Source organism: Oxyura jamaicensis, chromosome 3 (genome assembly GCF_011077185.1).
Source record: "Oxyura jamaicensis isolate SHBP4307 breed ruddy duck chromosome 3, BPBGC_Ojam_1.0, whole genome shotgun sequence".
Taxonomy (NCBI): Eukaryota; Metazoa; Chordata; class Aves; order Anseriformes; family Anatidae; genus Oxyura; species Oxyura jamaicensis.
In genome coordinates, this window is record NC_048895.1 from 108309285 (window position 1) to 108332837 (window position 23553).

General features: G+C 41.4%; 2 protein-coding genes across 3 annotated transcripts in view; both read right to left on the bottom strand.

Moving 5' to 3' along the window:
* WDR35 (WD repeat domain 35) overlaps positions 1-3242 on the bottom strand; it is a 40528-nt gene extending 37286 nt beyond the window's left edge. Inside the window, exons 1-4 of one of the 2 annotated variants that reach the window (XM_035321305.1) lie at positions 3086-3242; positions 2788-2905; positions 1928-1999; positions 201-293 (exon numbers count right to left, since the gene is read on the bottom strand). In XM_035321305.1, the coding sequence (XP_035177196.1) occupies positions 201-293; positions 1928-1999; positions 2788-2905; positions 3086-3109 (307 nt within the window). In that variant the 5' untranslated portion in view covers positions 3110-3242. The remainder of the gene's footprint in view (positions 1-200; positions 294-1927; positions 2000-2787; positions 2906-3085) is intronic. The other variant, XM_035321304.1, reaches the window with a different exon arrangement.
* A 1890-nt stretch (positions 3243-5132) lies between these two features.
* MATN3 (matrilin 3) lies at positions 5133-22023 on the bottom strand. The gene is made up of 9 exons (XM_035322812.1): positions 21757-22023; positions 19266-19835; positions 15716-15838; positions 15200-15322; positions 13839-13961; positions 11887-12009; positions 10936-11058; positions 8359-8466; positions 5133-6576 (listed from the first exon to the last, which is right to left on the bottom strand). Exons 1-9 carry the CDS (start codon positions 21935-21937, stop codon positions 6521-6523), a joined length of 1530 nt encoding a protein of 509 aa, XP_035178703.1. The 5' UTR covers positions 21938-22023; the 3' UTR covers positions 5133-6520.
* Between the last annotated feature and the right edge of the window lie 1530 nt (positions 22024-23553).

Genomic DNA, 23553 nt, shown 5'->3' on the forward strand with positions numbered 1-23553 from the left:
AGGACAAATGGCTTTCATAAGCAACACTATGAAAAATTTACATGACAATTACAATAAGAACTTGGAAAATGTTTTAAATCTATTTCAGGTTTTAGAATCTGCAAAAAGAAGTCTGAAAAAGGCCCATTAAAATTGCTAAACGATTTCCGACAATGTGGAAAGTCTCAAAGTTTCAGTCTCAAAGTTATTCTGTAGAGTACCTTTATACATCATCCACACGATGATGAGCCCATTTTGATCACTGGTTGTTAGTTTGTGATACTGTTCATTCCATGTCACCACTTGCACAGAACCTAGAAAGTTATACAAATTTTGTGTTTATGCCATTTAAATACATTAAGGAAAACCACCACGTACAACTTTATCACTCTGGAGTTTACAGAAATTTGCACTGCCAAGACTGATTTAGTTTTAGGCATTCTTAATATACCACTCCTTTCCTCTTCCAAAATTCAGCTAATTGGATCCTTCTGGTCCTTTATTCACCCACTTGAGCAACATCCTCTCAAAATTCTACCCAGAATATTGTTTCAGTATGCGAAACCCAAATCATAATTTTGCAGTTTGACTTAAGAGATTGTTTTCATAAAAATAGCTTGATCCTCAGTAGAGCTGCAGTTTGAAAACAAAATCTCCCTCCTGATTGCCAGAAAGAACACTCTGCACACAGCTCCTTCAGATCAAGTTTCATGTGGGATCCTCCTCATGAACATTTAACTTGACTTGAAACATCTTCAAACAGTTTTTTAACAACCATTTTATTTCATCAGTCCAATACTGGATATGAACTTGGCCACACACACACACTTCCACTTCTTCACCAGTGGTTATCCATTTTCTGTATCCTTTTCATTTCTCCAGATTTTAGCCACAAGCTTTACCAACAGACACAAAGATATCCTGAATGTCAGAGATTTTTGAGGGGAACTGTAACCTATTTCACAATCAAAGACATCCATTCAAAATATCCACTAAAACAATTCTTCAAAATTAATTTCTTCTATCATGTTTAACCAGGCCCCTAAAATAATCCGTGCCAGGTTTCAACTGCAAATCATCATAAAAGACTTATTTTTTTCCCTTCTAATTTTCTAAGGATTTCAGTATTCTCTTCCTATCTCCCTTTCTGTGGATGATGACCATTTAACATGGAAGAGTTTGATTCCTCCCTAACTTCCCTGTATTCAATGTTAACTTTAAAATACTTTATCCTTTAGCCTGTTTTCTAACTTCTGTAAGCTTTGTATACCATGCTGCAGTCTACATAAGTATGTAATTTGTCAATAAGAAGAGAAAATGAAGATATTTTGAAAAGAGAGGTGAGATTTACTGAATTGTAACTTCAGAAGTAGAAAATGTAAAGCTGCCACAACATAAGCAAATCTCACATTATCAAAAATAATTAAAAAAAAATAAAAGTCCCTCTATGATAGAACACATACAATACCATCAGCCACTTCAGTATCAATCAATACTTCTTCAGAATAATTAATGGGGCCCAAGTAACTTAGAAAAAGTCAAACCTGAAGTAATAATAAACACAGATTAGGCTGTAAGGTCAAAGTTCACAAACCTAACCATGGAAAACACATAAGCAAACCGTAAGTTGTTGTAGGCAGAACCCAGCTTGGTTTGTGCAGCATGCGTTCTGCATCATGCACACCATACCAGCCAGAAGAATTGGGGTGAGGCTAGATCAGTCGGATTCTCAAGCCCGTAATTCATTCACAAATCATGAAAGATTAATCATAGGCCTTTCATCAGGTAACTTAGTAAAAGTTGAAGCTGTTACATACCTGTTTTTAATGCTGATATTCTTTATTTTAGTCTTTTAATTAAAAGTTAGAGAAAAATTACTCTATCAGCTTCCCAGAATTCTGTATTTTTCATTCTAATCAAAATACATTAAATGCTCAAGGAGACTTACCACTATGACCTTCAAGAGTTTGATTCATAGAAAGATTACTAGGAGCTGCAAGTCCCTTTATTTTTGCTTCATCTAAAAATAACAAAAATAATTATAAAATAAGCCTAATAAAGCATACCTATTATTGTAATAATACTTCAGCTCTTATTACTGGTTTTAATTGTTAAAATAATTCCCCTAAAACTGGACAGAAAGCATATCTATAGGATGAATTTTTCCATTCCTCAGTTCAACGTATTTCCTACCCACATCTGTCATCCAAATTCAGACACTCACTAAGCCTGAGCAACTTTTCAGAAACAAAACAAAAACAACAGAGAAAACCTATGGCTATGACACCATGTCTACTATCAGAAAGTTTTAAAAGAAGTAGAAATTTTTGTGGCGTTCGCTTTTCTCACAGCATACTCATCCTATTTATAAGAAATAAATATACAACTTTTTCTTTACATTAATGGTAGAGAAAAAAAATAAATCAAGAAATAGTGAAATGAGTTTGAAAATAAACAGGAAGCCCACACAGCAATAACAACAATGAAGTGTATGCCCTGAGAGAAGAAGTGCTGAAGAGCTCAGTAGATATAGAAGCTAGATAAACCGTAGATATAAAAGCTAGATTAATGACAGGCACATCATGTAAGGCAAGACAGAGGAAAACGATATTCGAAAGCAAGCGGCAACACCTTTGACATTTATACAAATATTTAAACATCTGCGTACAGACTTAAAATGTATGCCATGCTGTGAAGTTAAAGAATCAGAAGGAGTTGTGTTTTCATAATGCTGAAGTGTGGTGGAATTTACTCTTAAGGAAAACAAAATAAAACAAAACAAACAAACAAACAAAAAAACTCAATTACCTGTCTGAGTTTCTAACTTTAAAACTTTCAGTAATCCATCCTCTCCACCGCAGGCTATGAAACCTTCATCCTTATTCCAGGAAATACATCTTAACTGAACATTACCAGGAATTGCAATCTGAAAAAGAAATATATTGCGTCCACACGTTGTTAAAAACCAACTTTTATTTTAAACTCCTCCAAGACCACCTCAACAGAGACACCTATGAGAACACAGCAGATAACTCTATTAGCACAGCCAGAACGAGACAGAAGTCACTCAGACTCACAACCCGGCCCCCCGCCGCCCCAGCAGCACCTTCTTGCACAGGTAGATGAACATCGTGAGGGGGGAAGCGGCGGGCGAGGGGCTCTGAGCGCCCCGCTCCGACCGGCGGCGGGCCCGGGGCCTCCCCGCACGGAGCGCCGCCGTCGCCCTGGCAACCGCCGGCGGAAGCGCGCCACGAGAGATATGGCCGCTCTACTTCCGGGGGGAGGCGGCCCGCCCCTGGCATGGCGGGGGGGAAGGGGATGGGAGCGGGGGGGGCGCCGTTGGGGTGCCCCGCCTCGGGTAGGGAGTGGCAATAATCGGTCAAGGTCGTGCGGCTTCGAAATAAAGAAAAACATAAGTGTTTGTGAAGTACTTGTGTGTCGTACCTTAGTATCATTTCGTAGAATCACAGAACGGTTTGGGTTGTGAGGGACCTTAGAACCCATCAAACTCCAACCCCTGCCGTGGGCAGCGACACCTCCCACCAGACCAGGTTGCTCAAAGCCCCATCCAGCCTAGCCTTGTACACTTCAGGAATAGGGCATCCACAGCTTCTCTGGGCTACCTGTTCAGTGCCTCACCACCCTCATAATTTCTTCACTCTAAACCTACGCTCTTACAGTTTAAAGCCATTATTTTTAAAGCCATAATTTCATTTTAAAAGTTTAAAGCCATAATTTACAGCAGGACATGGTGAGGATTACCCCAAGCCCAGAATTAGCCCAAACTTCACCACTGGTTGAAGTAAATGACGGCTGGCAGCTCATACTGCATGACATTTTGCTCCCTCACAGGCACTGCCATGCACCCACAACTTAATTTACCACTTAATTTAATGTAATGGGCAGTTCCATGGGCTAGTACCTGTACTTAATGGGTTAGAAGGGTAAAGGAGCCCTTAACAGAGAGATCGTCACTTTGTGTGCTGAGCACGGAGCAATGCAGAGGGTGTGAGATCAGGCCCAGGTCCGTGCAGCTCCAGGGCTGCTGAGGGCTTCAGGAGCAGCCTGGCTCTGTGCACTGCGGCCAGAAAGCACGTTAGATGGGACCCAGCTTTGAAATGAAGCATTTTCATGCTGAAGCTGTCTTGTGATAGCCAGAAAAGGTGAGCCCAGGCAACCTCTACCACGTCTTCTGCATCCCGCTCTAAACACTCGTCAGCTTCATGCAGTACAAGTGCCATGTCTCGAGGGTATCACCCTCAGTTTCACAGCGGCTAAGTATTTCACACTGCAGTTATCCACAATGCAAACACTGAAATATAAGCACTTTGTTCCATGTCATCCATAAAGGAGGATGTTGATGAAGCCAGGTTCACACACATGCATCTTGTGAAGTTTGCTGCCATACCCATCATCTGAGAGGCTATCTGAAAATGTAAAAAAATAGAACCATCCATTGGGTATCATCAAATAATTTTATTGAAGGTACATTTTCATATGTTTATATACCTTCAAGCACTGAGCATCCAATTTTTTAACTATTGGCAATTTAGAAGTACATAATAAGAGAACTATAAAACAAATCAGGCTGAGCTCCTAAAAGTATCTTAGAGCTGAACAAGGTGGCTAGAGTTAAGCTCAAAAATGTTTTAAGCAAAATAAAAATAATTTTAAAAAATCATCCAAAAGATGTTAAGTTCGTGTTTGTAACAGTTCTTTGCATTAGTCAAGTTCTATTGCCTCAATAAGTGAAACAGTATAATTAATTGTCCATAAAACATCTATATTAAAAAAAAAAAAAAAAAAAAAAAAAAGTATTACAAATTCACTCAATAGGATGTGCTCTTATGTTCTTTAAAAGAATAATAATAAATGCTTGTATCACCTTGGAATTTTGTCTGGTGCTCACAAAGTAAGACAAGATACTCGCTCAGAGGAATCGAATGTTAAATACTATCATCTGCAAGGTAGAATGGTATTATGCATACTAGCACATGAAACAAAGCCTGTCCAGCTCTTGCAAGGCAGATCTGGCCCCCAGGACAATTTTCCACAATCATGTAAAATTATACATCTCATTTGACAACCAGCCCTAGTGAAAATTGGACTAATGTAATACACTCCCAGTTGCCAAGAAGTGGAAAAGTCTTGCATTAGATTTATAACTTGTTTATTCTTACCAATTACAGAGGCCAAGGCATACTTCTGGTCCCATAAATCTTTATATAATACCCATGTTCAAGCTGAGGACATGAAAATAAGCAAAGTAAAGTGCTGGATATAAAACTCCACGAGTTACAGAAAAAATATGCACGTACAGCTCTTTGAGGAAGCATCTATTGCACAGCTAGGTTGTCCCATGCTGACTGTAATTGAATGGCAACAAATTAATATCAGTGGAGACACATCACAAAAAAGGCATTAACTAGGAGAACCTCCATGTCAGCAGTATTCATCCCTAATTGGATGTGCTCCCTAAGTGAACTCCTGCCTGATTTTCCTTGAAATAGTTTGTATGTACAACGTGCAGGGTATGACATGAGCACAACTGTTGTTATAATATGTCCTTGGTGTACCATCTACTGATTTAATATTTCATGTGATTTATTTTGTATGATTACATACAAAATTGTGATTGTGATTTATTTGCATGATTACACATGCAAGTGTGCTGAATAAGTGGATTTCCTTTAACAGTGAAATTTGTAAATTGTCAGCTTCTGCAAGCCCAGCTGGCACCAGGAAAGTCTGGAATGACAACAGGAATGACTGATTGCTAACGTAAGTAAATCTTGCAGGATAAAAACCTTAAACTGCAGCATGTATTTCATCCTTCCAAATGTAGAACAACTTTGAAATAACTATTAACCCTCTTATCAACAGTAACAAGGAGTTGTAGGTTTCAAAATCAAAGTGTTCTTTTTCCAATTGTGTGAGTCAAGAAGAGTGTCCTGTTTAATTATTCAGATTTCTTCCATTTGTGCCTCTTCTATCTTAGAAGTTTTGTTTCCTTGTCTTTGTTAAACTGTTTATTTCATAACACGCATACTTTAAGTTGTATATATTAAAAAAAAGAACATCAGTGTGCTGATCATACTTTATTTTATTAAAATAAGTTACAAGACCATGAAGTACTTTTCATTTTAATGGACAAATGCCAGAGGCACGTTTTTTACTCTGCCTAGTCATTTCACAGTTTTATATGATGTGAGTACTTTTCCATTCCTTTCTTTCCTGTATTTACTTTTAAATAAGAGAATAAAAATGCAGTTACTGCAGAATGATGGTACCTGCTGTACTACTTGCAGTACAGCCCAAAGCTCAGCAGGTATGGGTAGCTTTATGGTTACAAAGTGACCGTACACGAAGATCCTCAGGGTATATTTTCAAGAGGGTTATCTTCCCGAAGTCTTCTTGACACTTGTCAATAATAACAAACCAAATGCTGTTCTGTAAGCTGTGCAAAAATTAAAGCTTGCTGAACACAATAAAAAATAATTGCTTCTCAAATATCATTTTGGGATCTAAGTAGAACAATAGCTCAGACAACCTGCTGTCTCTCTTGATATGCTTGCAGCTTCTCAGACACTTCGTCTAGTGGTCTGTTGTTAAGGGCAATACAATAGGTGGCTATGAGGTTTGGTTTATTTATGTTTCTCATTACTGCATTTTACACAGAAAATCAGATTCTAAATGAGATCAATACGTGCTTGAACTAGAACTTTCAAAACATTTTAGAGAGCTATCAAGGTCTGTTAACTTCCCAAATTTTCTCTACAACCCCAATTTCTTACAAGAAGTTGGAGTGCTTGACATTCAGGGCTGAGGATGCCCTGGATGCCCAGCAGGTGATGGTGCTTTTTCCAGTTTGTTTTGAAAGGAAGCTAGGGATACAAATTGCCCAGCAAAGAACGACTTTGAAAGAAAGCATCAGTTCTTTGTAATGAAGTATATTGCTAACTTGAAACTACCACCATCTCGTTTAATATTAGTGCTTTGGGGTAGAGAGAGAGTCTGTTCTTTTGAGATAGATATTGTGCTACTGTCAAGATGGCATTACAGGGTTAATTAACTTGGCACTCAGTTTTAATTACTTAGACTCCCTGGAATGATGTATGATCCAAGGAAAATTAGATTCTCTCCTTCCTTCTCAGGCAGATAAAGTGAATTCAAGGGACCCTACTAGGAGAGGGATTTACACTTTAGACCTATAAAAATAACTTTGAATTTATTCAAGAACTGGGAAAGTTGTGTCTTTGGTAGAAGACTTCATTTCACTTTCAGAAACCGTGGTGAACTGAAGAAGCCATTTATCTATATAAATGATGAGGTAATATACAAAACTTACTAGTCTCCCACTTTGATTAATCTGAAATATCCCCCTTCATTGATTTTGAAGCCCCAGGGATCAGGATGACAACCACAAACCTAGTACTCCCTACATTAATTCCTATTTGAACAAGAGCACCTTTCACAGAAGAAAAGCATGTAGTCTCAGAAATTTCCAGCACTGAAAACCTACCACAACTCTTGGTAAACGGTCACCATGATCAGCCACACTCGCTTTTAAAAATTGTGCCTGATGCTGAATCACAGCTTGTCTAACACCCAGTTATTAGTTCTTCTCATTCCATCTGAGGACATCTATCCCAGCATTCAGGTCTGCTACCACGCCACAGAATTCACCATTTTTATTTTTCCTCCCACATGTTTGTGAAATGTCTAATCCGGGGGCCAGCTACATTTCTCCTTGCTGCCGCAATGCAATGAATGCAGCCAGTGAACCCTGCGGCCCACGCCTGGGATGCGCTGCAGCCTGGATGCTCTCCCAGTACCCCACGCTCAGCACCCTGCCCCGCAGCCCTCCCACTCTGCCTGATGTCTGCCTGCTGTACCCAGAAGCTGGGTAGCAATAGGCTAGCAGTTTTTCACACAAGAGAACTTGCATGAAAACTGTTTAGGACCCTGCCTGCCTGCGGAGTTGGAAGCCCGACCACAGCTAGTCAGACGACGGTCATTGCTGCTTGCAAAGGTGTCCGAAAATCTGGGGACATACACAAGCTACTAATAGCAGAGCTCAAAAGTGAGCATGTGCTGTAAACATCACCCGAACGAATTACAAGTAGAGCACTGTTTGATATTCAACATAACACATTGTCCTGGTGATGTGGGGATGTGCATTATATCTGTACCTTGATATGAAAACAAGGAAATGTGAAAACATAACAGCAGTGGCAACGCGCAAAATTTCACTCCTTGGCATTAATAAAATCACCAAGAAAATACTTTCTGTTGAGAGGCATGTTCCCCTCTGGCTTGTATCAAAACAGCTACCCCCAAAATACCAGTAAAGAGCTGAACACATAAGAAAAAGGATATGTTTTGTGGACAGAGCTTGGAGGCGTGAAGTGACCGAGTCCTGCAGTGCAGCTATGGCTTCACACTTACAGGCCTCCTCAGTTGTTACAAGACTGCTTGTTGAGGCTCCTAAGAGAGAAAACATCATTTAGAATACTTACAAAAACATTTACAAAGCCAAGAAAATGCAAGGGGAGTTGAAGCCAGGCTGTGGGACTGCAGCCCAGGGCAGTCGGGAGGGAAAGGTGGGAGAGATGGTGGCCAACGTGTAGCGGGAGGCGCACGTGTCCTATCTGCAGGAGCAGGACAAGCAAGGTACCACTTCTACCACTTTGTAAATAATACAAAATAGCAGGAACACCTACATTAGTTTTAAATAGTAAGCAGTAGAAGTTCAACTGTGTCATCAATGTGTTTGACCTCCCAAGTGATCTTGGTTTGTAACAATGGCAATAGTGGCACAGGGAGTATGGTTCCTCATTCATCAGGAGGTGTGGACATGAGTCCATCCAGAGTCACTTGAATATGTATGGAGAGAACAACAATGGCCAATGGGTTCAAATGAATTTCAAATCTAGTAGGAAAGCACAGCAATATTAATGGAGGAGTCAGTTAGTATGGAAGAGATGTAATCAGGCTCTTAGGAAAGAGGAAGCAAATATTGCCATCCTTTACAGTGATTCCATTTAATCTGTTTCTGGTTCTTGCCCTCAGACTTGCAGGCTTACTGAGGACCAGGGCCTCAGCTGTCCTCAAGAATTCCTTTTTCTTCATAATCCACCACAAAACCAGGGATGTTCATAAACAAAGGGCTCAGAGATATGATAGCTTGACAGTGGCATAATGACATGTCAAGCATCAGCTGATGAATGTGAATTCTCATCTCTGTGAAAGGCAAGTTAACTTCACCTACTCCATAAAAAAATATGCAAGCTGCACCAGTTGCTTCAGGTTAAGAACAAACAATACCAATAACTACTGAAGCATTACTATATAGTGAGATTACCATGTATGTCTGAGGCCAGAATACTAAGCTTCCAAATGCAGCGCCTCTTTAAAAGATCTACAATTATGAAACACCCTTTTAACAAGAGATAACTTGTATGTAATTGCTGTTTCCTTATACATGCTTTTTTACATTGCTTGCAAAGGCATTGGCAGAAGATTATTCAATTGTTTTTTTCAATTTTTTTCAATCACTAAACAAATTATGAGACCATTTTAACAGTAAAACAATATAAATACTACAGCTGGATACCGTTTCTCTTTTTTTTTTTCTTTATTTTCATTTCTCTATTTATCATGCCATTGATATTTCCATTTTGCATGGAAACTGATGGCTGCTTCAAATACAGAAAATGACTGAAATATGAATGTCAAAAGTTTGTTCATTTAGTGTTTCACTGAAAAAAAAAAAAAAAACCTATGAACAGATTCATTTCAAGCAGAGCAAAAATTTGTTTGCAGATTTCCCCACAGAAACTGGTGTCTTCTTGATTCCACTGAACCTGTATTTGTTCAGCTCCCTGTTTTGAAACATCCTGCCGGCTTTATTGCTGATGTACAAAGAAGAGCTGTTCAAGATTCAGCTGGAGGAAGGCCAGTTCAAAATATCACACCAACGTGGTTGGTTTCCAACTGACTGCCAGCAAAGTTTGCATGTTTGCATTTAAATTCTCCAGTGACAGATACAGATCCTCCTTGAATTATGTCTGCTTTAACCAAATTATTTTTACATACGGCAACTGTCCAAGGGTATCCTGAAGTCTTCTGCAGAGCTTCTGTGAAATTTAGAGTCTACCAGTATTTGAAATGCAAAATCTGGGGCAATTCCACTGCTACTGGGATGCCCAACGAGTCACACAAAACATGCTAGAGTTGTTTTTTACGCTGTATTTATGTTTAAGTCCAGACCTACAAAAATTACTATTTTGGTAGATGGCGTTTAGCTATATTTGTCACTTTTATACGTTGCTTTTACACAGGGGAACTTCATGTAATGTCAAATCATCCCTGCTCCAAGCAGTAGTAGATCAGACAAGACACCTCTTGAGGTCTGTTCCAACCTACCTTAAGCATCAAATGCTGCAGAGGCTCTGCAAATAGTTTATAACCCGTGCAATTGGAGAAGTGGGAAAGAGCATAGGGTCTAGCATTGCCGTTCTTCTTCTGACACCAGTTGTGTGCCCTTCCAGTCCCCACTCTCCTCTTTATGCTGGTACACAACTGAGTCCTATGCCTCAGAGACAGATGCCCCAAAACCTAACCTTGTCAGTACTCGTAGTTATTCACATTTCATAAGGAAATGCAGATTATAACAGATTAAAAAAAAATACAATGAAGTCCTTCAATGTGTGGTGATAGGTAAGAGTCAAGTGTAGTTTTAAATACAGTAGTTGCTATAACTAAAGAAGGATCAAACTAGCTCAAAACGTTATTGGAAATAGACAGAAAAGAATGAAAAGGGATTATACTTTTCGGGAGTTAGTGAGTTGATAAAAGGTGTTTTTTTTTTTTTTGTGGAGATTAAAAGGATTTAACACATTAAAGAGAGGTACTTCAATAAACATGTTCAGAATAAAAATATTAAATTATTACTTGAGCATGTTTTCTCATCTGGATTTAGGGTAAAGCCTTCATAGCAGTCACAGGTGTACGACGCCTCGTTGCTCACACAGACCTGCTCGCAGTCATGGGTTCCTCGAGCACATACATCAATTCCTACAAAATACATTTTGGAGAAGCAGTTATCCAAAAGCAAGAAAACCTTTTAAAATGTTTCCCAATGGCAATACTTTTCCATGCTGGGAACTTATACTGCATGAACTCTCACCAGCAGCTACTGAGAAGTGTAACTGATGTTGTCTTGGGGCAGTGACCTAAAACCAGCTGTTTTACTGGGGTCCCTCTCGGTCCTTACTTTTACAATCTGTGACCACAGCTGTCTAACCTGACCAGATGTGAAGCACCAGCTCACCTCCACAGACAGGCTAGGAAAGGTTTCCAGTACACTGCAGCTTTACAGTAAGGATGCTGGGCAGGAAAGGAAGGCTTTTAAAATAATAGCATTTTTAGCATAACACAAAGCCACTGGGAAGCTAAAGGAACAAAGAGCAAAACAAAATTCAGCCTGGAGGGAGGACATCACCTCAGGCTGTCTCCTGCATGATGGTATGCAGTTTCCGCAGCGCTGTGAAGTGTGTGACTGTGTGTCTAACCCCAGCTCTTGTCTTTTCAATTACTTCTCAGTTCTGGGTTTGCTGAATGTTGCACAGTTGCACTTAGTGAAATGCAATGAAGGCCTTCACGACAGGGTGGTAAGGAAGGAGCAAATGATAAACAGTTACTAGCATTGGTGCACATGAAGTACCTTACGTATCTAAGTGATGCTCAAAGAAGAAAAAGCACAGTGATATAGAACTGTTTTATAATGCACGTGTAAGTTTCTTATATAGATACAAATACATTAACCTGATAACGAGAGTGATTTCAATACACCTGCTTGGTTGGGGAGGGCGGGGGGGACAGGGGACAGCAATCTGGTCTTACTTGAGCACGTCTTCTTGTCTGGGTTCAGGCTGTAGCCCTGATAGCAGTCACAGGTATAGAAGAGATCGTCTCTCACACAGACCTGCTCGCAGTCATGCCTCCCAGGTGCACACATGTCGACAGCTAAGGAAGGCATTGGAGAAGAACATTAACCAATACCCAGACTTCAGACTGTTTATTTGGCATCAGTAGTTCCCATTTGGATTCAAACCAGGACGTTTTCATTGCACATCAGCACGCTATTAGCTGTAGTAAGGTATACAGAGTGAGTTTTTATCCGTCTGTCAACATCACGAAGTTCATATGACTTTTGGAACTGCAGCAACGCTTTTTTTGTAACAGATTGCAGAAGGAACTGAACTAGCAGTGACCCAGTTACAAAATAATTATCCAAAGGAATTTCAGAGAACAAATATCTGGATTTTAAGAGAGCATTTGGCATTTTTTCAGCTCTGATGGAACTGGATAAGACACTGTTTTATGGAATGAAAAGACCATAAACAGAAGAGTATACATGGCTGCTAAAAAAAAAAAAAAAAGAAAGACGTGGCACCCGCTGCCAGTTACAAAGTGGGCACTTTATGTGTGAGGCAGAGGTTTTCTGCCAAATTTAACACATCAACTCCAAAAAAGCAAGTAGAGGAGTTCCTATATTTGGATATTTTTGCAGTAAAGAGGTCCTGTAAGGCAAAAACAACTGAAGAAAGAAAGGAGAGAAATTAAGAAGTAGAAAAGGGAAGAAAGCAAGCAAGTAAACAAGAAAGAAAAGAGCTCCTCCTGGATCTATGCTATTTTTATATCATAGAGACCTGGAGACAGTTGAGAAATCACAAGCAGTCTAGTGTAAAATGAGATTCAAAAGAAAAAAAAAAAAAAGGAAAAAAAAAAGCGTATTGTAGAAATACTCTGAAATTTGAGTATGCAGGGGGATAATTATTGCTATGAAAGGAGACTGAGTACTGGACTCACAAAAGGGATGCCTGATCACTGAATTCACATTCCTTCACAGATGTTTACTGTATCTATGTAATACCAGCTGAGAGTCAATCTTAGGAACTGATTTACAAAATCAACTCTTAAACTAGGCAGGAAGAAATATCAAGAAAACGGTTTTCCCTCGGTGAGGTGCAAGAACTGTGAATTAATTGCAGGGATTTGCATAGGAATTTCCTGGAATTGGAAGCCTGGGTTTGTCACACAAAATATAGTAAGGAAAGGGATTATGATGAGAGTGGAAAAAAGGTTTTTATATAAATAAATCATCAGTGAGACATACAAGGAAATGAAGGGTGAACTTCAAACGCTAATCAAGTGAAAATGATACAGAATACGTATTAATCCATGTGTACCATATATTTATACATACATCCTTGTATACCAACCATGTCAATGCTTCTGTTCTCCACAAGAGACCAGCACTGGGAAAGAACATTTCTCTCCTGCCTCTAGATCTCTAAGGCTGGAGTATTTTTTAAGTTCCAAACATATCCACCAGGAAGAGTGATTACACTCATGGTAATACAGGCTATATAGTCTGTCCTCCAGTACAGCCCCTGCTCTTCTTTGTCTCATTCCCACATCTTCGTTATGCTGGTTTGCTGAAGAGTTTCCCGACACAGGTAGTGCATGTCAGATATTCCCACCAATTACCCTTCTCCTCTCTCAGGTAGATAAGGCAATTTGTGCCCCTTGAGAGTGAAAATACTGTGAAGTCCCCAGGGAAATGCCAAGTGGCATTTTAATTACAGCAATTACAAGCTTCTCACAACTGTAGAAGAGTCGCATGTCTCAAATTATTACTGGAAACATGAAGAAAAACCTGAAGTTGCACTGTGCTTTCAGGAGTTGTACCAACTCTTGCACAATGTATTAGAAAAATAACATAAATTAACCTGACTTAGAAGAGTTATTTGATTTTAGCTGAACACAGTATTTCCCTGACCATGTCCTACCTGAGCAAGTCTTCTTATCTGGATTCAGAGTGAATCCTTCAAAGCAGTCGCAGCTGTAGGATCCATCAGTTCTCCGACAGACTTGTGCACAGTCATGCCTTCCAGGTGCACACAAGTCCATGGCTGTGGAGGACCATGTTTTAGAGAAGAAACCAATTAATCCCTCCCTGACACTCAAGCATTTTAAATAGTTCAACATTTATAAACACAATTTAATTAGGATTCAGAATAGGATCCAACCAGCGCCTTACTACATTATTTCATTATGCTGCAGACAACTGAATTTGGTTACAGATCATTTAATGCAGGAGGCAGATATCTGGGCTCCAGGACATCACTATACCAAGTCTCACACAGGCCGATTTTCATCTGCAATTCCGGCTGCCCTGAATAACCCCACAAAGGCTGAAGCTAAAACACTGCACTGAGACGGGCAATAGCCTGCCATGTTGTTGTTTCATGCAATATTAGCAGGAACTATAATGAATCCAAATTCATACTCATCTGAAGGCAGGCACAAAAAGCTAGGGATGTCATGTACAAGTACTATTAAATGGCAAGGAGATAAAAACCGAGTTAGAACAGCAACAATGCCAAAAACAAGGCAGAAACACTGGGAGGTTATGTTCTCTCTTCAGAAATGAGAGGTATGAAAACTTCAGTGAGAGGAGTGTTTGTGTTCTCCAAGGGAGGCCCCTACCAGGTACAAAACAGCTGCTCCAAGGCTGGTGCTGCTCAAAACTTCTGGATTTAAAGGAGCAACTCCAGAAAAAAAAAAAATATATATATATATATAGGGGGAAAATGTTTTTATAATAAGCTAACTTTTCAGAGTGACAATTCAAGGAGAAGGAAAGGATGAAAGTGCTTATGGTGAAAGGTTGGGGTTGCTTTATAGTGGAGCCCTGCATAGCTTAGAAACAGAAGCAGCAAGTTGAAAAAAAAAAAAAATCAAACAAACAAACAAACAAAACCACTGAGTTTTGACAAGGAAGATGGAAAAATCATCAGGTTTTAAGTTCTCTATGGACCAGTGGCACTCGGTCTCCAGTGGACACACAGTGCTGGTGGGCATCTCTGGCATAGGTTCCTCCTCTCCCAGGATCATAAATGATCTCCCAAGATCATAAAATGGTAGGTCAATGGCACTTTATTTATCTTTTATTTATTTAAACTCAAGACATTTAAAGAAAAGGGCCATTTTATTGGTATTGGAACCAAGGAGAAAGGCTACAGGTGAATTCTCATTTTAGAAGTTGACATTTGCAAGCAGTTTTTTAACTAGAATCAATGAAGATAACTCAGAAAATATGTCCATGTCTCCATAAGTGTCATATATTAAAGTAGCCTTTAATTCTTACCTGAGCAAGTCTTTTTATCTGGATTCAGGGTGTAGCCTTCATAGCATTCACAGACATAGGACCCGTTGTTACTCACGCAGATCTGATCACATTCATGCTTCCCAGGTGCGCACACATCCACAACTGCAAAACACATGCGAGAGGAACATTTTCAAATGCATTTACATTTGGAATCAGCTCAGAAATGGCAAGAGTAATTGAAGGAATTAGAGTAAATGGTAGGAGAAAATATCTATATGGTGTCCACATCTGAAGACTTTGTTTTGGCATCTGGCCCTAATGAATGGTTCTGCAGGCAATAATAAAAAGGATGGTGAGGCAATCAAACTACTTCTCACCATTGCTTCCAGAAGACTTATTTATTTATTATTTATTATTAGATTTATTATTAAAAGGGATTCAGACATTCACTGTTTCAACAAAAGTACAGAATTAGCTTCTGAAATCCAAATGTGTTATTAAAAAATAAATTTATTTTTGTTTTCTAATTTGATACATTTACCAAAGGGGTAATACCTGAGCAAGTTCTCTTATCTGGATTCAGCGTGTAGCCTTCAAAGCAATCACAGAGGTAGGATCCACCGTTACTCACGCAGACCTGCTCACAGTCATGGGTCCCAAGCGCACATGTATTCGCAGCTGCAGAGGGCGTTTACAGAGAAAGCATTTCAGTTATCCCGAAGGAAAGAAACGTTCATTAATAATTTATGCTTACAAAAGTACTTCACATCTAGCACGGTTTGCTGGATTAGTAGTAGGAAATTTCAGTACTGGGTCACTACCACAGAAGTTACAGTCATCTTTTGCATCATTTTGTAGCCAGAAGAAAGAGGTCATAAATGACCCTAAAATAGCTCCACACCTGAGGGGGCAGAAAGACAAGATTGATCTGCAAAAGCAGTGCGACAGGGTGAGATTTTAAGCATTTAGGACCATTACATTGGAAATGGGAACCTGGCAATAAAAAAGACCTGGTTTAACTTACTAAGCTCTGCTTACTGGCATACAAGCTGATTTATGAATTCCGGCTGTATTGTAAAAAGCCTCTCATGGAAAATGAAATGTGACGGCACAATGAAATAAACTAAATTACAACAGAAAGAGCATCAAGGCTAGGAGGAACAGAAAAACAACTCAGAGGCACTAGGATAACAGGCTGTCTTCTTAAGGACAAAAAGAGTGTTTGTGGAACTCTGGTCCAGGCGGATCAGCCACCAAAGAACCCAGGCAGTGCAAGATGGGCATGTGAGAGCTGCAGTTGCCTTGCTCCATCAGGTTTAAAAAGTCACGTCCAAAAGAGGATATGGAGGAAAGCCTGCAGTAAGGCAGCTTTACAGGCACGGCAACCTCCTGACTGAAAGACAATACAGAAATAATGTCCAAGCCTTAGAGAAAATGAAACTGCGTGCTACAAAATGAGATGAAATTTGAGCAGACTGGCTAATTCCCCAGCAGACTGTAAGGTTATCTCATCGGAATGAGAAAACAGTGATATGAAAAGCAGCGTGATGGATGGCAGCTGGATATAAGTTTGCTGTTGTGACAGGGCAGACAAAATGCCTGTGATAACACTGGGCTGTCTCTGCAATGAGCTACGTGTGCTGACAGTCTTCTCATTCACAGGTCTGACCACCTAACTAATTAACTTCTCTCCAATTTTTCTCAAGTGTATTTAGCTTTGGATATGCTTCCTCTGTGGATCACCTCAAGATGTCCCTGCAAAGGAAACCTAGATACTCACTTAAATTTATATCATTTCTAAATGACTACATTTAAATCAGATGAAAACAGGAAGAAGGGAGGGAGGGAAAGCTGAGAAAATGAGGGAAAGCAAAAATGGGAATGGAAGGGAAGGAGGAAGCAAAGGAAAAAGAAATATAGAGAGACAAGCCTGTTGAGTTATTACCTGAGATTTTACTTAGATGAGTAGCTACAATGTGGATCTGGCATAATGGTAAAATCAAACTTAAAAGCAACAGTGGTGAGATAAGAAATGACCAACAAGGGTTCTTGAATGTTCTCATTATTTCTGAATGTGAGGCGACATTTCTTGTTTCCTAAAATGTGGAAGATTTAGGTATCCCCTTGTAAGACAGAAAGTGTGTCTTGTCTATTGGAAAAAAAAAAAAAAAAGTCTGAAACGAAGCCAGTGTCTTTTCATTCTGTTATATTCTTGGGAATAAGAGAATTCATATGAATGATTTATGAACAAAATCTGTGGGTGTTATTTTCAAGCAAACTGAGAAGCTCAGATTCAACTGGTCAGATTTTTGTGGTAGGAAAGGCAAGCGTCCACTGACTTTGACACCAATTCAAAGCTAAGATTTTCCATCTCCAGGATGGTCTCACACTGAATGATGCTCTCAATGCATCAAGGACCTGATCTAAGCCAACTATTTTGCCCCTGAACATTAGTTTTCCTGTTTTCAGTTCACCCCACAAACTTGTTTGGCTTGGCCAATGCAAAGAACATCCTAATTGTCACTGGTGAATCCAGATTTCTGTCTGTCCAAAAAACAGTTCAGAGCTGGAAAAGACTTGGTTTACCAACACCGTATAACAAGACTGTCTTAGATTCATTTGGTTTGTAAGAGCCTTTTGAAAAAGTATGCCTTTTACCCTGAAACTCAGAGTTACGCTGGAAATATGTAAGTGTGAGCTCTCTTTGGTATATCCTCCAGCTTAACAGGAGAATAATTCCTATGCCTCATCACAATAAACTGTAGTATTAGATTTCAGAACAAGAGATTTTTCTTTGGTGCTGTGAAAGGACTCGCTTTCACTAGAACATAGGTGGAAAATAAATACTATTTTCACAGCGCTCATACCTGCATACCTGTGCAGCTAGGTGGGAGCTCGTACCTGCTTCCAGCTACCAGAAAGAGGATGTGGTCACACCAGCAACACAACATGATGTCAAGCCAGACCTCAAGCATTTCCTATGTTAATTATTGGGCAAAGTGTCCTGCCTACAGATGCTCCTACACATTTCATACCTAGAGAAAGAAGTCTATTCACTCTACATGTATTCAAAAGGTACGGTGGTAATTTTTAGCAAGGCTCTGAAATAACCAAGTAACACATTCTTGCCAGCCAAGTTCCTGAGGCAATGGCTGCAACTTGAATTCTCTCACAATGTCCTTTACACCTGATTTTACTTGCCAGAGAGTTATTTTACAAGGCATTTCCTTAGAATTTTACTGGAAAAATCTACTTAATACAAGTTGCTTTAATTTTCAAAATGTCTTTTTTTTTTTTTTTTTTTTTTTTTTTTGTGGGTAGGGCAATGGCATAGCTGTTTATAGGCAATCCTCAATATTCCAGGTACACCATAGATTTTTGTCAATGACAACGACAACCCACGCTGGTCTAGCATTGTTAGTGGTGTTCTAGCCCAAACCATACACACAACCAGCACTCGTTCCAAGACCAGCCCTCAAAGAGCAAAGCCCAGCCCTCAGGAGCTGCTGAAGCAGCTCTGTCAAAATCTTGTGGCATAGGAACAGGGAAAGGTTGGCACACCAAAAAAGCCCAGGAATGCCTGTCCAGTGAAAGCCCATCCTGAGAGAACATGCCATTGTGTTCAGGCACTTTGTCCTGTATCAAATTTCTCAAGCTAGTGTGGCAGTTCACCTGATTTTTGTACTCTGAACCTATAAGGAGCTCTTCAGAACCATAATTCCAGCCTTCTTCCTTCCTATCCAGATGGGAACAGAAATGAGCAGCCTGCACAGCTCCAGCGTGGGTTCTCAGCATGTCAGGACGTAGCTGAATCCCAGCCAAGCTGCAGTGCCTTCTCATGCACTAAATCATGCCGCTGCAGAAGAACATACCCTGAAATCAGTCCTGTTCCTTGCACGGTGAGGTTACTATTCAAAGTGAAAGGCCATTACTTGGCCTCCACTGGATAAAAGGGTTGACTTGTTTGCCCAACCGATGGCAAAGGAAATATGTACATGCGATACATAACACTTCTCAAAATAAAAACTTCTTTCTTAAGGAGTGGAACCACAGTTGGAGCCAAAAGGAGCCAAATTACACTACCGTCTTGGACTGACCACCTTACCACAGAAAGTCTCTCTGAACTTGGATGTCAGCTTTTCGATCACACCATAGGTCTCCACATAAAAGACGTGTTCATCCAGTGGCTCGCTGGCCATCACCCTCAGGGACTGCATGTCGGCACGATCTACCCCAACTGCGTAGATCTCAATGCCAGCTGCCCGGGCGCTCGCTGCCACGTCTTGAACCTGGTCTTGTGGCCGTCCATCTGTCACAACAATGACCACCTTGGGGATATTGAAGCTTGCTGGCCGGGTACCCATCTCCTCAGTGAAGACTTCATCCATGGCAGTTTGGATGGCAAGGCCAGTCATCGTGCCAGCAGACAAAGGCTGAATGTGAGAGATGGCCTCCTTCATAGAGGCTTTATCAAAGTAGGTCCGGAGCGGAAACTCTACCTTGACGGTGCTGGCATAATTCATCACTGCCACATGGGTTGTTCTTTCACCAACGTCCAGAGTGTCGATCATTTTTGACAGAAAGACTTTCACTTTCTCAAACTCTTCAGGTCGGACACTACGGGAGCTGTCTATGATGAAGACAAGGTCTAGGGGCCGGTTCTTGCAAGCAGAGTCTGTCAGGAGGGAAGGGAAGCACATCAGTCATCTGCACGGGACCAGAGCCCTCACCACAGGGCAGCGAGAGCTGTGACGACAAACTACCTCTACCAGATAAACATGGGCACCCTTCATTCTCTAGAAAGAGGCTTAAAATTATAGGGGCAAGGCATTAGAAATTCTTAAGTAGTCCTTTTGACAAGCAGTATATGATTGATTATTTTTAAGCATTAGAAGATGGTCCCATTGAGCCCACAAAATAATGCCCGACTATCCTTGAATCATGGGGTTGTAATACATGGAGCAGCCTACACAAAAGTGTTTTAATATGTAAATGGACTTACTTTTTCTTCTTGCAGATAAAGCTTGAATTCATTTTTATAAGAACAGAAATAAAGCGGTAAAACAATGGGACAAATTACATAGTGAACAGATGTTAACAATATTTGTTAGCAGTAGCTGTTAACATCATAGCAGACTGATGACTGGAAATTATTTCTTGTTTGTAATTCACAATCCAAAGTACCCAACAAGAAGAAATAAAGGCCAACAGGAACAAGATGCAGAGCATGCTGTGATAAATGCTTCTTAAGTAGTTGTCTCTGCGTTAAAGCTTCTATAGCAGTTATTATATATAGAAGTTATTATTCATGAAGCAATTTTACATGTCAAAACGAACATTCACACACATATTTGTAGCTTCTAAAGTTCCTCACTGACATAGAAACCTAGACTGAACAGAAAAGCCATAGCTCAGAGAGAAGACAAGCATCTCAAGGAAAACTGAAAAGAATCGAGACAGCAGCAGCAGGCAACCAAAGCTGAACACTCCCTGTGCTGGGAGCTTGACCTTGATGCCACCATGAACTTAGTTTCTATCATCAAGTATGGATTTGCACTACTGGTTTAAGAAAAACAGACTGCCCAAAAGCAGAGTGTTCCTACAAAGGAGATGCTCCTGATCAAGTATTGTTGTCTAGCAAAAAGTGTTCAGTCAGCTTGAATATACTCCGTGAAGAGTAACTTTTGGAGCCTGATACACATCTCCCAGCTACTATCAGGGTGACTTTTATTATTCCATTCCAGCTTTAAAAAAATAATAATTAAAAAAATATATATTTTTTTCTTCAGAAGTCTCTTAAAAGCAGAGATGAAAACAAAGAACTTTTTTCTCTTGTGCAAGTGTTCATCTTACTTCGATCAAGAGGCACAGTAGTACAGTTGATTTTGCTTTGGGACAGAAAAGTGGACTGCATGAATCTAAGATCCCATCCAGGTACATTACACATAATTCTGCATGCATCCCATAACTCAGAGTGTGCATAAGCATAAGCATTTCGAAGAATGGCTTTGTGCCTTTCATGAAGCTTGGAGATATGAGGAAATATTTGTACATGCACATGTATCTGAAGACATGAAAGAAAAAAGATGCACAATGTTCATTCTAAAAAAATGTAGAAAAATTATCTTTTTTATATTAAGGAACAAAACTTTTCAGGAGCCTAGTATTGCTATGAGTCTGCAATAGAGATGGTTTGAAAATTAAACAGGTAGATGAAGGGAAGGGAAGGGAAGGGAAGGGAAGGGAAGGGAAGGGAAGGGAAGGGAATCACAGAATGGCCGAGGTTGGAAGGGACCTCTGGAGGTCAGCTGGTCCAAGTAGTTGCCACTTCTGCCTACAAGCACACCCTTGGACCGCTGCAGCTCCAGCAAGACGTCCCTGGCACACACATTTCCAGTCCCCCTTTGCAAAAGCAAGCAGGGAAAAAATCCCAAAGAGCAGCCAGGGCAGGTAGCACCCAGAGAGACCGGGTAGCAGCGAGCAAAGCAGGCAGCGAGCGAGCTCCCGGCATCATCCCCGGGGCAGGGCAGCCCCCAGCAGCGGGCAGTGGAGGCAGCTCCGGCCGGGGGGGACCCGAGGGGCAGCAGGGCCGGTACCTGCCGCGCCGTGGCTCCCGGAGAAGCCGCTGCCCAGCGGCTGCCGGCGGAGGCGGTGCGGGACGCTCCGTGCCCCGGGCTGCAGGAGCAGCAGGAGGAGCAGGAGAACCGGGCAGCAGCCGAGGATGCCGAGCGGCCGCCGCATGGTGCCCTCCTGCCTGCCCGTCCCGCCGCCCCGCATTTAAAGCCGCCGGGTGGTGGCGGCTGCCCCCGCCTCGAACGGGGCGTGCGGCCCCGGGAGGGAAGGGAAGGGAAGGGAAGGGAAGGGAAGGGAAGGGAAGGGAAGGGCAGGGCTGCGGGCACCGGCCTCACCAGCGGGGAGGAGAGGGTGCAGGGCTCCAAGGGTGCAGATGGAAAGGGACCTGTGTGCCCGCCACCGAAATCTTCTGGCACAGGTCGGCTAACTTCACGCTGTGAGGCTCGAGTAAGTCCCCAAAGCAGAATTCAATAAGAATGGGAGAAAAAGCTCACAGTGAGGCACACAAAGTTGCCTTTGTTCTCAGTCCTAAACCACGTTATGCTGTCCCTAGCTGCCTAAATCCTACCATTTTCTGTGGGAAGCTGCGCAAGGTTTGGCAGAACCATAGAATCATTAAGGTTGGAAAAGACCTCTGAGATCATCTAGTCCAACCATCCCCCTACCACCAATGTCACCCACTAAACCATGTCCCTAAGCACCACGTCCAACCTTTCCTTGAACACTCCCAGGGACGGTGACTCCACCATTTCCCTTGGCAACCTGCTCCGATGCCTGACTGCTCTAAGAAATGTCTCCTCATTTCCAACCTGAACCTCCCCTGGTGTAACTTGAGGCCATTCCCTCTAGCCCTAAGAAGCATTGCTTGGGGCACAAACCCACTCAGGACAAGCCTGAGCTGAGCTGCAGCCCATGTGCAGAACTGCCAGCCCTTTCCTCCTTCAACTCTGAGATGGGAACAGGAAGCTCCAATGTAGAGCAGGAACAAGGTACCACATCCTCACAGCCCACCAGCAACAATCTTTGGTAAGAATTAATTCACTCCAGCAAGTGCCATCTTGACAACACTCTAGGAGAGGACACCGTCACATTTGTGACCCAGGGGGCTGCAACACCCAGCCTCCAGTTCTCTATCCCCATCCAGCCCTTCCAAGGTCTTTCAGTGTCTGCTCACAGGGGACAAAGCTAACAAAGGAGGAAATCTTTGGCTTCATTCTGTAACACACTGAATCTCCCCAGTAGTGATGGATGCAGGCCAGAATATAAACGCTGGGACCAATATTGAGAGATTATGGATATTGAGAGCTTGCGTAATACACAAAATTTCAGCTGTGTGATTCTTAGGCCATTCCTAGCTACAGGAAAGGAGATGGGAGCAAGGAGGATGTCAGTCTCTTTTCTCAGGTGACAATAGGACACAGTCTCAAGTTGTTGTACAGGGGAGGTTGGGATTGGTTATTAGGAGGAATTTCTTCACAGACAGGGTGGTCACACGTGGGAACAGGCTGCCCAAGAAAGTGGCGGAGCCTCCATCCCTGAAGGTATGTAAGGTGTATGGACACGGCCCCAAGGGACATGGTTTAGTGGTGGGACTCAGTAGGTGAGATTGACAGTTGGGCTTGATTTAGAAGATCTTTTCCAACCTAAATTACAGATTCTTTCAGTTTACCTGCTTAAGTCACATTTTAGCAGTCTGCAAGCACCTCAAGACTCCCCCATTCTGGAGTCCAGAGCCACAGGAATGCAGAAACTGGGTGCAGTTCAGACACTTGTGTGCACAGGGTAACTGGAAACACAGGGTGCAGGACAGCAGCGCAGGA

Coding starts and splice junctions, on each gene's coding strand:
- MATN3 (XM_035322812.1), bottom strand. CDS start 21,937: ATGCGGGGCGGCGGGACGGGCAGGCAGGAGGGCACCATGCGGCGGCCG. Junction 11,059..11,886: donor AGACAAGAAGACGTGCTCAA/GTAAGACCAGAT, acceptor TGTATTTTGTAG/GAATTGATGTATGTGCTCGA. Junction 6,577..8,358: donor CCAAGCTCTGTCCACAAAAC/ATATCCTTTTTC, acceptor ACAACAGACCAC/TAGACGAAGTGTCTGAGAAG.